At 62.1% G+C, this 14430-nt stretch overlaps 1 protein-coding gene across 11 annotated transcripts in view; it reads left to right on the top strand.

The window, feature by feature from the left end:
• The window catches only part of MYRF (myelin regulatory factor), a 32664-nt gene that overhangs the window by 2085 nt on the left and 16149 nt on the right, over positions 1-14430 (top strand). For 10 of the 11 annotated variants that reach the window (XR_016036334.1, XM_088832116.1, XM_055415777.2 and 7 more), the window contains exons 2-4: positions 10769-10856; positions 11044-11307; positions 13694-13755. Coding sequence is in view for 10 of the 11 variants with exons in the window: in XM_088832116.1 (XP_088688242.1) it covers positions 10769-10856; positions 11044-11307; positions 13694-13755 (414 nt within the window). In the remaining variant the exon portion in view is untranslated. Of the gene's footprint in view, positions 1-10768; positions 10857-11043; positions 11308-13693; positions 13756-13877; positions 14018-14430 lie in introns of those variants that run through there. The other variant, XM_055415778.2, reaches the window with a different exon arrangement.

Here is a 14430-nt window from a genome sequence, read left to right as displayed (position 1 = left end):
CAGAGGGGTGGGCCTGGCTGGCCCAGGCTCCCTGTCTCCGGAGCCAAACTTTCCCTCCTGGCCGTGGGTGGGGGGTGGGGGTGGGGGCTGACGCCACAGCTCAGCCATGCGGCTGGCCTGGCGGGGAGGCTGTGCTGCTCCCTCCAGAGAGATAAGAGGAGACTCAAGAATGTCTGTGGAGGGAGCCAGGGGCTGGAAAAGTGCTCCCAGAGCCTGCGATGGGGGGAAGGTGGGGCAGGCGCTGAGGGCTGGGGTCTCCTGGGCAGCTTGGGTGGGAAAGGCCTGGCCGGGAATCTGGTGGGCAGTGGCACGTGGGGGACTCAGTGTGGGTGTTAGGGAGCCCATGGGGGGGTGGGGGGTGCTGGCGAGTGTGGTCATGAGTGGAAGTGTGGGCAGCGGTGGTGGATGTGTTTTTCCGGGGGGGAGGAGTCGCGGTGCGTATGTCCCTTGGGGCTGGCGGACGCCTGAGCTCTCATCCAGGGTACTGCTTGGCTGTGGTCACCCCTCAGGACAGTGGGTACATAGGCACAGGGTCGGTGCTTTCAGCTCTGGGCTTGGAGACGGGAGAGGGCTTGACTGAAGGGGGCAGGGCGTGCCCAGGCCCCTCGTGTGACATGGCCCCCTCTCCAGGCACATCAGGCGTGTGTCCTGGGTCCTGCCTGCACAGGGTGGGGGGGCCAGGCTGTACCCGGCCCCAGGGTGGGGGGCTGGAGGCTAAGGCGCTTTGAGCCTCAGGTGGGAGGCTGGGACAGGGCGGCCCCCTCGAGGCTGGTACAGCCGGGCCCCCGTGACCGCCTTGCTAATCCCCTAGAGGGAGGCTACGGCCGCCCAGACCCGTGGGCACAGGGCCTGCGGAAAGCGGACCCTCCGGGCACGATGCACTGGCTCCCAGCAGGTAACCGGGACGCAGTGGCTGGTGTCCTCCTCATCGCATTGACCGGCTGGGGCCTGGGGCTCCCAGAGCTGGTCAGGGCCAGGGCCAGGCGTCGGAGGATCCCTATAGGGTCTTAGAGGTTGTGGGGTGGGCTCGGCCGCTGAGAGCTGTGTCGCCCTCTCTGGACCCCTAAGACAGGAGTGGGCGGCAGAGAAGGTCTGGATGCTGCCCTGGGCTCTGCTGAGCCTTCTCCTCCAGCCCTGGAGAAGAGGGATGTTTCAGAAGGCGGAGGGTGCTGGCCCCTGGCTTCAGGGACACATGGGGTGTGAGTGAACAGCGGTCAGCCCTCAGAAAGCCAGTGGGTATGGAGGAAGTGACTGAGCGGAGCTGAGCTGCCAGCATGTGCTGGAGAGGCCACCCAGAGAGGTTGGGGTGCCTCCCCTGGCCTCTAGAGCCCTGCTAGGATTGGAGGTGGGAGCCGGTTTTCACTCCTTCCAGACCTGATGGGTAGCTTGGGCTGGTGACTTCCCTTCTCTGGCTTCATGTCCCCTACCTGTCTGGGGTAGGCAGGTAGGCTGAACCAGAGCAGGGGCTTCCAGTATGATTCTTTTTAGCCACCAAACAATGGCAAACTCTTGACCTTGCAATAGGACATATACACTGGACATGGGGGGAGGAAGCGCCGGGCTCCTCACCAACCCCAGATGAGCTCTGAGATGGGGAAGGGGAGGGATGGCATTGGCCAGCTTTCCCCAGAGTCCAAAACTGTGGCTCCGAGAGAAGGGGTTCAGCCCGAGTGAACCAGAGCTGGTACCCAGGCCTCAGCACGCCCCGTCACCAGGGCCTTGGGGAGGGAGGGTGGCCTTCCCATGGGGACCAACCCCTCTGCCTGCAGAGGAGGCCCCCGGGGAGCCCAACTGACCACTTGTGGACCCACCCTGGACGGGAGTCTGGGGCTGAGATGTGACCAGGCACTGTGCCCGAGTCCACCTGTCTGCAGTGTACCCCGGGAAGTCGGTGGGTGGGGGAGACCACCAGACCCCTGACTCTCAAGGGGATGAGATGGGGTGCCTCCTGGGTCTGCCCAGAGCCCCTCTGGAGGACTCCTGTCCCAGCCCCACCTCCCTAGGTCCTGACCCCAGCTGGAGGGGAAGTGGTAGGTAGCTGGTGGGGGGGAGGTGCGCGTGGAGGGGGAACCTGACTCATCCCCCTGTTCCTAGCACCCAGCACAGGGCCGCACGGGATGGGAGGGGGCAGGAGGTGGAAGCGACAATGGCTGTGTGAACAGAGGCAGGGTTGGGGGCCTGGTTCAGCGCAGAGGAGCGGAGCAGGCTGCTTCCAGCCTGCCGACCCCAAGGCCTCTCCTGAGTCTGGGGGCCTGGGCAAAGGGGCCCTGGGGTTCTTAGGCAGAGCCAAGCAGGGTGTTGAGGGGAAAGATAGGCTGCTTTGGGCAGAATGGCCCCCTCCTGGGGACCTGGCCCATGCTCCCTGACTCCTTGCAGGACTGGGGGCCCTGGCAGCAGAGGCCACTGGGTAACTGCCCAGCGGGGGCAGCTGATTGGCTGCTGCCCTTGGACTTTGACCGCTTGATAAGGATGGGGAGAAGAAATCATTAACTGAATTATTAACCGGGGCTGGCCCCGCCCTACCCAGGCTGCCTGCCCTTTTTCTCCCACCTTCTTCCTTTTCACCGAGCCCTCCTCTGGGCCTCAGTTTCTCCCGCAGCCTGGGTGTGTGTATGGAGAGGCATCCTCTCCCACCTAGGTCTCCAGCCCCCGCTGCCAGCATATTGGGCAGCCCCTGGGGCCCATGTGGGTCTCTGCATTCACTGAGGTGGGCTGTGAGTCTATCCTTAGCCTTCTCCTGGTCCTGTCCCTGAACCTCTTTGTGCCTCCACCTTCCCATCTGTAGAATGGGAACACAGCTGTAGGCGTTGTACCTGCCTCTCAGGGTTTCCGTGGGGATTAGATAAAGTGGGTCTAGGACAGTGCCTGCAGCCTGGACTGTGATTGCTCTCCTCTGGGAGGCTCATACCAGGCGCTATGCTCCCCGCTTTATCGGTCCAAGGGTAGGTCAGTACCCCCAGCGTTGGACTGGGGCTGTGGCTGGCACTGTGTGTCTTGGGAAAGCCCCTCACCCTCTCTGGGCTGCTCATTCCAAGGCTGAAGGGAAGCTGTCACCTCGTTGAGCACCCTGTACTCGGAGGCCGGTCCATGTCCCTGCCTGCTCCTGATGCCACTCCTGGTTCCCGGTGCCTCCAGCGGGACCTGCCCCACCCTCCAGCTCAGAGATGAGGAACTCGGGCCGGAGCTGGGGGAAGGGGCTTGACCATCATCTTTGCCAGCTGCACCCAGGCCAGAGGTTAGGCATGTGTTGTCTCTCGGGAGTCCTGGGGCCCTGTGGAAATGCAGCTGGGGTCCCCTCACTTCTGAGAGGGGGCTGCTGAGGCAGGAGGAGGAGGCGATGGGGCGGGCTCACTCAGGGCAGCCGTGGTGGCAGAGCTGGGTGGGATCCCGTCTCCTGACCTGCAGCCTGTCACAGCTGGGTGCCAGTCTGGAGTGGGGCGGGAGGGGGCCTCTCGTCTGTGTGCTGGGGGGCCTGAGCCACCACGGGCGGCTGTGCTGGATGACTGCTATCCAGCCCCTGGACCTCTCTGGACCTCAGACCCCTCACTCAGATGGTCAGAGTTGTGTGACAGCAGCAGTGAGATCCCAAGACTGTTGAGGCTGGAGGAAGGAAGGAAGGAAGGGAAAACCCGGGGTCGAGGGGCAATTGGCTCCTAAGCAGCCCCTGGCCTGGACCACGGACAGTGGGCTTCAGGGCTTCCTGGCCTCTCCCTGCCTCCTTGCTCATCGGTGGGAAAGGCTTTCCTTCATCCAACCTAGATCGTTCCAGCCCCACTAATGCACAACCACAGCCTCTGTCTCTCTGAGGAGCTTGGGGACCCACCCCCCTCACTCCGTTCTTCATCACCTCAGTCCCCCGTGCTCCCTTCTCCCTGCCATGGTTCTTCTCCTGGGGTCTGTGGTCTTGGAGGGAGGGGGGACTCCTCATCCCCTGCTTTGCGAACTTGGAGGGGGCTGCCTTTGGTGACGGAGCTGGACTGGCTCACACCGAGTTCGCTCAGCTGGGCTGGCTTCACCTGGAGCTGGTGGGGAGGTGTGCTGGCCTGGGCCTGCCTTGGGTCAGCAAGCACTGTAGGCACGCGTGCGTGCTCACTCAGTCGCATCCGACTGTTGCGATGCTATGGACTGTCGCCCGCCAGGCTCCTCTGTCCATGGGATTTTCCCGGCACGAAGACTGGAGTGGGTTGCCATTTCCTCCTCCAGAGAATCTTCCCGACCGAGGGCTTAAGCCCACATCTCCTGAGTCTCCTCTACTGCAGGCAGATTCTTTACCTGCTGAGCCACCAGGGAAGCACTGCGGGCACGAGTGTACAAACGTGAAGTGTGTTGAGGTGTGAACACGCCTCAGGGCCTGTGCACTGGCTCCCCGCTGCCTGCAGTGCTCTTCCCAGCTGTCCACGTGGCTCACCTCCTCCGTGCCTTTGCTCTGTGAAGCCTTCCCTGCTATCCTGCTTAAAATCTCAACCCCTTCTCACTCTTCTTGCACCCCAACCCCCTCTCCCTGCTTTAGTGTCTCCATAGCATTTGTCACCTTCTAAAATGCTGTGGGTTTCACCCATCTATGTTGTCACTGACTCTGCATCCGGAATGTCAGCTCCACGTAGGCAGGAGGTTTGGTTTGGTTTTGTCTTTTTTTTTTAAGGAAAGTACAATTTATATGCACAACCAATAAACCTGATTCAGAAGAGGGGACTGGGACAGGCCCAGAGTGGGTGTGAAGAGGCCGGGAGAGGGGCAGCCAGAAAGTGAAGGGGAGCCAGGAGGAAGTGGGGGGTCCCTTGTGCAAACTGCCACCCTCCCCAGGCCCTCCTGGGGAAGAGGGTGTGCACATGTCTCCCCAGCTTGCCCTTCACTGTTTGGCTCTGGTCCCAAAGGCATGGTCGTCCCCAGACTAGGCCCCCTACCTGGCCAGGCATGGGACAGGGCAGGTTTTGTCTATTTACTGCGTCATCTCCGGAGCCTACCGTCATGACTGATACACAGTAGATGCTCAGCAAATAATTGTGTGAGGGTATGAATGAGCACACTTGGAGCATGCTGGTGTGTGCACACGCGTGTATCAGTGTTTGGTGTGTGTGCCTCGGGAGAGGTACACGATCGTGTGTGTGCCGTGGGTACATGCCTGGGAGTGTGCCCTGTGTGCACGCGTGCATCTGGGGCATGCTGGTGTGTGAACACAAATGGGCCTGGGTGGCCCTGGTAAGCCCACCCCGAGCTGCACGGTGCCTAGTTTACCTCTGCGGAGAGGGGTCTTCCCCAGCCTGCCTGGCCTGGTCGCTGTGGGAAAAGGTTGGGGGTCGCAAAGTGGAAATCCCTAGGGACTAATGTGGGTTCCCTAAGAAGGGGCCACAGCTGCTGGGCCCAACTCTGTTGAACCTGGCTTGGGAGCATCTTGGGGCTGAGTTCAGCCTTGTGTGGATCTGAGGACAGGGTGGCAGCTGTGTGGGAACCCAAGGAGGACACAGCTATACCCCAGAGGGGGCTAAAGATTTTAGGTCTCTACAGACAGGATGCAGGACTTGTCTGCATTTTTGGCAAGAATTTGAGAGGGAACAAAGACAATCGTGGATCAGATTTAAGGATCTGCTGGCAATGACTCCAAAGCCACATCCTTGTCATTCAGCCCCAGGCTCACTGGGGATTTGATGCTGAGATGCAGAGAGTAGCTTACAGAACCAAGCATTTGACCTGAAGGCATTTTGGGTGAGAAGGCTCTGGTCACAATTTGAAGCCTGAATTAGTTATCATACATTAATCATAGGTCATATTGATAAAGACAGAAAGTCCAGACCAAGGGAGGTGAGAGCCCATGTGCCCTGTCCCAGTGGGAACTGGTTTGGCGCATGTTGATCAGCTCAGTCAATGTTGGGAGATGAAACCACAGCACGGGGGGCCCTCTGTGACTGGGGTGGTTGCGGAAGGGCTGCCAGGGTAGGTAGACAGTCAGAGTCTTTCCCACTAGAGTGGGGATGGCTGGAGCCAAGTCCTGGAGGCTGGACTGTGCCACGGTGCGCCAGAGTAACAACATGGCACCAGTTGTGCCTGGGCAGGGAAGGAGACGGGAGTCCCAAGGTTGATGGAGACAGGATGGTTAACTCTGACTGAGGAATGGCCTCCTGGGCTGAGGAGCTCTCCCACCGTCTCGGTGAAGACTCACGGCCGCCCCATGGTGCAGAACTCTCCTGCACTTGAGAGAGAAGGAAGCTAAGGCCCAGAGAGCTCAGGTCACTTACTGAGGGTCACACGGCAATGAAGGAGGGGCCCACATTACCAACCAGGTCTCTGTGACCCCAGGGGTCCATTTAGGGCATTATGGGAGTGCCAAGGTGGGCAGTCTCCTGACCATTGCTACCCTGGCCCAGCCCTTGTCTGGAGGCAGGACCCCTGGGGTGGACACTCGACAGTGAGAGGGCCGACCTGTGCCCTGATAGCCCTGGGTTCCGATCAGCCAGGCCCGGACGGCATCCTTAGGCCCCGGCCTGCCCTGCCCACAGCCACGTGGCCAACGGGATTTCCGCCATGTTTGGGGCATGAATTGACAAGTGCCCCATTGACGGGTGGGGGGGAGGGTGTGGACAGGGCACAAGCCTCCCACTGTGCCGTGTCCCCACCCTCCCCCGTTCCCTGGGACAATGGCCGAGACTCAGCCAGCAGCCACAGCTGGCAGTGAGGGGGTGTGAGCATGACGGGGGAGGAAGGGAAGGGTCCAGGGTGGAGGACCACCTGAGCCCCCACCCGCCCTCAGCCTGCACCTGGCTTGTGTCCCCTGGGTTCCCCTTCTGCCTGGCTGGGTGGCCTTAGAGAAAGGAGGAGAGAGGAGGGCAGGGGGCTTCCTTCCCGCAGCCCCAATCCCTGTCTCCCTGGGAAGGAGCAGTGTCTGGCTCCTGTTAAAAGCAGGTAATAAAGGGCTTAATTAATGAGGAGCAGCTGGGGTGCATAGCTCAGCGGGGCAGGGGCGGTGCCTGGAGGGGCCCTGTCTAGCCCCGGATCCTGACCGCAGCACAGCCGGGCGGAGGTCCCCAGACCCAGGCAGGCCTGGTGCCAGTACCCCGGTTGCCACTCTGCTCATTCATCCCGCGAAAATTTATTGTGTGCCTATGGTATGCTTAGAAGTTTTGCCACAGAGGGCAGATGGGGAGGACTCAGCCCAGCTGCCATACTTGCAAGGCAGTGGAAAGGCATTTATCCTTTCTGAGCCGCAGTTTCCTCATCTGTGAAACAGGGAACAAGAAAACCACCTACCCCGTCAGATTGTTATAAGAATTACATATGAGTTATATATGGTCCAGTGGTCAAGACCCCGTGCTTCCAACGCAGGGGGCATGGGATTGATCCTTAGTCGAGGAACTAAGATCCCACATGCCGTGCAGCCCCCAGAAAGCTGTATAAAGTGTGTGCCGTGGGGCTGGGGCAGAATGACCACTCAGTGAATGGGGGCTGTGGGTGGGCACAGGACCAACTCTGCCCTTGGGGCGTGTGAGCAAAGAGCCTGATGAGAAAGTAGAAAGGAGGCCGCCACTCCAGGGACTGGGAGAGTCAGACACGGTCTCTGGGAGGCACTCACACTTAAGGCAGAACCTAACGGGCGATGAGGAATGGGAACAGCGTGAGCAACGGAGCATGAGGTGGCTGGATGGCATCACCGACTTGATGGACATGAGTTTGAGTAGCTCCGGGAGTTGGTGACGGACAGGGAGGCCTGGCGTGCTGTGGTTCATGGGGTCGCAGAGAGTCGGACACGACTGAGCGACTGAACCGAACTGAGGGAACAGCACGTGCCAAGGCCCCGAAGAGCAAGTGGGGCTTTTTGTCCCAGGAGGGAGTGAGGCTGCGGCTGAACCGTGGAGCAGCCGTGGGGGCAGGCAGGGGGCCCAGCTGCCAGGCCTTGCACGAGGGTTCTGGGTGTCCCGAGCAATGGGAAGTTGGAGGGTCTGGGGAGAGGGATGGCAAGGATGCTGGTTTGTGACCTGGTGGTGCCACCTTCAGGCTGTGGAACCTTGGGCAGCCTCCACACCTCCCAGGGAGGTCTTGAGGATCAGCAGGAGACACTCTTAGCTTCCTGCCTGACAGGTGTCTGCTGCTGGCTCAGCAATTTCCAGGGTTCTTTTGGGAGCGGTGGGGAAGGGGGCAGCCCCAAGAGTGCCTGGGTGCCCTGCCTTTCTCCTGAGTTCCTGGGGGCCTCTGCTGCAGCCTCAGGAGTTCCTGGGCTGGAATGTTGGGTTAGAGATCTCCAGTGTGGTTGATGCACAGAATGGGGGCATCTGCTTAGTGGCTGGAGCCTTTAGGATGGGTGGTGTGGGGAGACAGGCCTCGAGGACTCTCAGAGAAAGTGAATATTTGGGGTCAGTGTTCCTCAGGAGTCCCACCAAACCCCCAGACCTCATACTTCTCTCCCACCCATTGGCCCACCCCCACCCTGCCCCAGTGGCTCACCCCTCCCTCCTGCATCCTCCCGTCCGCCCGGCCCCTGGCACCGGAGGGCCTCTCCTCCCCCCAACCACATCTGGTTCTCGTTAGGGTCTCCCAGGATGCCTCTGTCTGAGCCCCCCCAATCCCTGGGGTGGGGGAGGTGGGCAGGAGGATTAGGGGTGATTAGGAGTGCTCCTAGCCAGGGGAGGAGGGGGAGGAGGGGGAGGAGGGGGCCTGGCCTGTTATAAATAGCAACACCATGACTCCATCACCCCATCATTCACTGTGGATTCCAAGTTCAGTCTCAAAAACCTGCAGCTTCAGTGGCCAAGGTGGGCGTGACGCTCCAGTACCTCCTCCCTCCCCACTCCCTGTGCCCGATCCTGCCTCCCTCGGGACCACCCCCCCATCCAGGGGGGTTGCCCAGGATGGCTGAGAAGCCTCTGCAACCACCAACCAAACCTTTCCTCTTGGAGTCAGGCCCATGCCCCTGGCCTCTCCTCACCCTGTTGGCTTGGGCAAGAGATTTGACTTCTCTGGACAAAGGGAATGAAGCTAATAACAAACACCAGGTCTTCAGGGGCGATTGGGAGGTAAACCCATTAAGCATTTAGAAGGGCGCTGGGGCCTGGTGGGCACTCAGTGGGAGCCCCTGTCAATATCATCATCATCATGCCATTGTCACCATTACAGGTTGGGAGGATAAAGTGTCTCACTGCACGGGAAGGGGCTGCACGTTGCCTTGCATAGAATAAACTCCTATGATTATTAACGTATCAGGCTCTAAAAGTGCCCGGCACACAGCAGGCGCTCAATAAATGGGACCTTCAGTTAACTGGGAAGGATGGGGTGGGGGCCAGAGTGTGACTGGAGTCCTAAGATCTCGGCCTGCAGCCTGGTCACCCCCAGCTTGAGAAGCTCCCCTTGCCCCCGGCGGCCACTGGCGATGCTTGGTGGGTGTCCCTTGTTCCCGGCCGGGTGAGCCCAGGCAGGAGGGCCTGTCCCAGGCAGCGCGTGACTCCTAGGAGGGCTTAGCCACTCATTAATCACCTAAGCGGGGCTCAGCATTCTTGAAATGCCGGCCGAGGCCAGGGAGAGGCCTGGGCCGGGGGTTCCTGGGGACCCCAGGGCTCTGGGTGCTGGGGAGTGAGGACAGCCAGTGTTTGCTGAGCCCCACTATGTGCCGGGCCCCTTTTACACCTTCATTTGTTTCATCCTCAGAACAATCCTGTAAAGTGTTAGCTGTTCGAGTCCCCATTTTACTGAGGAGCTTGAGGCTCAGAGAGGGTGAGTGACCTGCCCAAGGTCACACAGCACGCAGTAGGTGATCTAGGATTTATTACTGGACCTGAGGTCTGTTCCCAGGGCTCACCAGGGGAGGGTGCATGAGGTACGGACCCCTGACTCAAGGCCTAGGGGCCTATGGGAGGAGTGCCTCCTGCCTCAGTGGGGCCAGCCAGCTAACAGGCTAACAGGGTGGGTGGGGCCAGCCTCCATTATCAGGGTTGACGCATCTCCCACGTCAGCCCCCTTATCACCCCGCCCTCCAACTCTCCCTGCAAGGTGACCCCGGGAGGGGAAAGGCCAGTGCTTCCCCCTCTCCTCCCCTGCTGATGCCCGAGAGCCCGGGGGTGCCTTTTCTGAGAGTCCCTCCCCTTGGTGGGGCCAGGCCAGGCCAGGGGGAGGGCCCGGGGCCCCAAGTGTTTCCCCCGCTGAACCTGTCTGAGGCTGTTTCCTCCTCTGGGCTCAGCACCCTCGCCCTCATTATGAGGGTGGTGGGCAAACGCACGCAGGGTGGGCTGGGCGCTCCTGACTCCAACCTCGACACCCTCTCCACCTGCAGCTGGGTCTGGGGTGCAGGAGTCTCCCCCAACCCCACGCGCCGCCCCTGCCCCACCACCCAGGATGTGTGGTCCAGCCCGGCCAGGCCCGATGCTCCCGGCTGCCCGCAGCTGGGCAGTCTGGAACTGCCGCCTGGAGGACAGGGCAGGACAGAGTCAGCAAGTCTGGGCCCGAGTCCGTGAGAGTGGTGGCACCTCATTTGCTGCTCATGGCACCCCGTAAGATGGGGACACGTTCACCCCATCTTACAGACAAGATGAAGGGACTCCCTCGTGTCATGCGTCTGGGAGAAGGGATGGAGGGGCAGGAGCCGGTGGGTCCATCCAGATGCGGACTGTGGGTCCCTCCCCTCCTGGGGGGAGTCCAGGGTGCCTTGTGGGCTGGGGGCGGCAGCGTCCCTGCCTGCTAGAGAGGCGGCAGGTGGTGACCGTGAAGGGCTCTCCCTCCACATGGACACAGGTTGGGGGGTGGTGGGTGCCGGTTCTCTGCCCTGGCTCATGTCCACTCCTCCCCGCAGGCCACGACATCAACGGCGCCCTGGAGCCCTCCAACATAGACACGAGCATCCTGGAGGAGTACATCAGCAAGGAGGACGCCTCTGACCTGTGAGTGGCCCCGCCCCCAGCCCCTCGGGCCTCACCTGGGAGGCGTGAGAATGCCCCGCCTCCGAAAGCCGCTACTCCCCTTCCCCCAGCCTGCGAGCCCTCTGCGGGGTCCACGCTGCCCCGCGGGTGGGGCCCCGGAGGGGCTGGGGGCCCCCTGCTGGCGCTGAGCTTCCTCCCTTCTCCGCAGCTGCTTCCCTGACATCTCTGCTCCAGCCAGTGCGGCCTCCTACCCCCATGGGCAGCCAGCGATCCCCGGCTCCAGCGGGGTCCACCACCTGAGCCCCCCGGGGGGCGGACCCTCCCCAGGGCGCCATGGGGCCCTCCCACCCCCGAGCTACAGCGCCCCGCTCAACTGCAACAACAACAACGGCATGGGTGTTGCTCCCAAGCCCTTCCTGGGGGGTTCTGGGCCCCCCATCAAGGCAGAGCCCAAGGCTCCCTATGCCCCCGGGTGAGTGAGGGCAGGGAGTGCGGCGGGCGGGGTAAGACACGGGCCCAGCGCCAGGCAAGGTGTGGGCACAGTGACGGTGGGCCTGGGGCCGAGGCCGGGCAGTGGGGAGCAGGCTGCCCTGCGGGTAGTAAGGTGGTAGTGGGCAGGGGCTCCAGGGCTAGGCCAGGAGGCTTTGTGCTGAGGCAGTGGGCAGCTGAGGGTTCCGAGCAGGGGAGTGATGAGTGCTAATGTAAGTGCTAGAAAAGGCTCCACCCCAGCTGTGTGGAGAGTGGGGGGAGGGGCTGAGACTGGAAGCGGGACTGTTTGCATTCAGGGGCACTTCCACCCACGTGCAGGCACCCCAGGCACCCAAACCCCTCATGGTGCGCTGTCTTCCGCGGCCCCAGGGAGTTGGCCGATGGCGCAGGTGTGGGACCTGAATTCAGTGCAGCTGTGGGGACAAGCCAGCCTCCCCCTCCCTGGTCCTCCCCGGCTCCTCTCCAAGGAGCCCACGTCCCTGCCTGACCCAGGAGCTCAGCCTGGGCCCAGCTGTGACCTGAGGCTCCAGGCGGCCACCAGCCCAGCCCACGTAAAGGCAGGGAGCATGGGTTTGCCAAGCCCTGCAGAGGTGCTCAGAGAAAGTTCTGGGTCCCCCCCAGGCTGAGGCAGGGGGCAGGGGACCCTGTCTCTTGAGTGGAAGGATAGTGGGGTGCTGGGAGCAAGACACTTGTCAGACAGCCAGGCTCTGTCTCCAGCTCCACTATTCCCAGCCTTCTGGGATTGCAGGCGGATTCTTTACCAGCTGAGCCACCAGGGAAGCCCATTCTTCAGGGTTAGGGCCTCAGCAGCCCCAGCTGTAAAGGGAGCCCCAAATGCTTCTGCCCCATCACGTGACTGTGGGAATCAAGGGAGGAAGCCCAGAGAAAGTACTGGGGGACAGTGGCCATGTCCTGGCTTATAGGGGGGAGGCCAGCAGGGGTGAGCCATTGCGGCAGAAGGCAGCTGGCCGCTTCAGGCCGAGACACTGTCCTAAAGCTGCGGACCCTGAAGGGCAGGGAGGGAAGAGAATTAACACCACCTAACAAGCGTCTGCTGGGTGCCTGCTGCTGTACCCCAGGTCTCTATGTGAGCTCATCAACTGCCCCAGTAACCAGCTACTGGGGGACCCCAAAACCAGCCAGCCTGTGAATAGAGCCCCGTCTCCCTCACAGCAGGATTCGGATGGCCCACTGAAATCATTTCCCAGGGAGAGAAAGCACATGTCCAGAGCCACACAGACACTCCGTGGGCCCCGAGCGGCTGCCACCACCCTACCCCTGCCAGGCCCTGTTCTAGGTGGAAAACAAGGCAGGCCCGTCTCTCCTGCAGTGGGTCTAGTTGAGGAGGGAGTTAGTAATCAGTAAACCAGCAACTCGAGCGCTGTGAGGAGTTATGAGGAAGAAGGCAAGGTCCTGTGGACTTGGCACGTGTGTTTGCAGGGGCTAGAGGGAGAGAAGGGCCTTTACACAAGGCCACTGTCAGGGCAGTGCAGGCAGCAGGCGGGGAGACAGGCACGAAGCTGGAGAGGCCCCGGTCAGCCCGCCAGGCCGCGAGGGCCACAACAAGGGCCGGGTCCCCATCACTTCTTCCTGTCGTCCTCACCCACGGGGCCTGGGGGAGCCGGTGGGGGGTGACTTGTCCAGAGGAGCTTAGGGACCCTCAGTCAGCCCAGGGCCGTGTCTGCAGTGACTGGGCTGCCTCAGACACTGCCTGGGCTTGATGGTGGGCAGTGTTCCCAAATGTGGGGGCCACGATGGCCAGAGAGCCAGCCCCCTGCAAGTGGCCACCGCCTTCCTGTCTGGGCGAGCGCTGGGTTCATGCAGGACGTGCTGACCTCTCAGAGTCGAGTTTGTTCTTTCTCGCCCGAACCACTGATAACACAAAACCTATGAGCGCAGGCCTGGCAAGCTGGCTCCCTGCCCAGCCCACACCTGCCCATGGCAGGGCAACCCCTCCGGTGACCCACTGACGTTTCCCAGGCCCAGCCCCCTAGGGCCCCCTAGAGTTTCCAGGAAGTGGGGCTTCAGTGGGTGCAGGAAGAAAAGAGCTGGCCTGGCCCTTGGATCTGGGAAGGGAGTCCTTGAATCCCTGAACCAGCATCAGGGACACAGGTGACAGGCCCCCCTAGTGCCCTGTAGGTCTGAGGGGATGCGGGGTGGGAGCCCAAGGCTCCCCACTCACAACTCAGCCCCGGGCCTTGCCTGGAACCCCAAGGGGGCGGTAAAGAGAAATGCCCGTAACGGGGGAGGGGGGAGACCTCGAGGCCTCCAGCCTCCGGGTCTCTGGGACCCTGCCCCGCAGAAGAGCTGCCCGACTAGGAGGCAGGGGTCCCGTGACCCAGCCAACAGCCCTTCCCTCTTCTCCACAGCACCCTGCCAGACTCTCCCCCAGACTCGGGCTCCGAGGCCTACTCCCCCCAGCAGGTGAATGGTGAGTCCAGCGGGCACCGCCCTCCCCCTCTGGGGTTTGGGCAAGTGGTTGGGGCGGCCTTATCGGGAGGGAGGGAGCGAGTCGGGGGTGGGGGGGCCAGCGGCTGCCCAACAGGCCCAGATTATCGCTGGTCAAATACTCCCGGCGCTGGCTATTGTTCCCCGTGGGCGGGTGGGGAGCCAGCCCGGCCTCTGAGCAAGTGTCCCTGCCGGTGATGTACGCCGCCTGCCCGCCTGCGCCATCATGGACGCACCCTTTGGCGGTGAGTGGACGGCTGGGGGAGACAGCCTGGGTGCAGCGCCTCGGGGGGTGCTCAGGGGTGCCGCGGCCCCCAGGTGGCCAAGAGCAGAAGGATGGCAGGCAGCCGTCTCCCCACGGCCCAGAGAGGGGTCAAGAGTTCTGTTTATCTTACCAGAAACATCTCTGGAATGCCTCCTGGGGAACAAAGGGAGCTGGGGCTTCCCCCCTTCAGGCTGGGGGGCTGGCCCCTGGGAGCCTGGTAGAGGGGCTTCCGGAGGGAGGAGGCCCCGCCCACCGTAGGACTGTACTGGGGGTCCCGGGAGACTCCTTGCTGAAGTCCAGAGGAGGAGCAGGCCTGCAAGGGGCTTGGGAGAGAGCCTTGGGACGCAGGTCCTCCCCTGGGAGCTGGACCAGGCCCGGCCCAGGGAAGGAGCG

The sequence above is a fragment of the Moschus berezovskii genome, chromosome 25 (assembly GCF_049115385.1).
Source record: "Moschus berezovskii isolate FMDL1 chromosome 25, NW_MosBer_1.0, whole genome shotgun sequence".
NCBI lineage: Eukaryota > Metazoa > Chordata > Mammalia > Artiodactyla > Moschidae > Moschus > Moschus berezovskii.
This window is presented reverse-complemented; position numbering and strand designations above follow the sequence as displayed.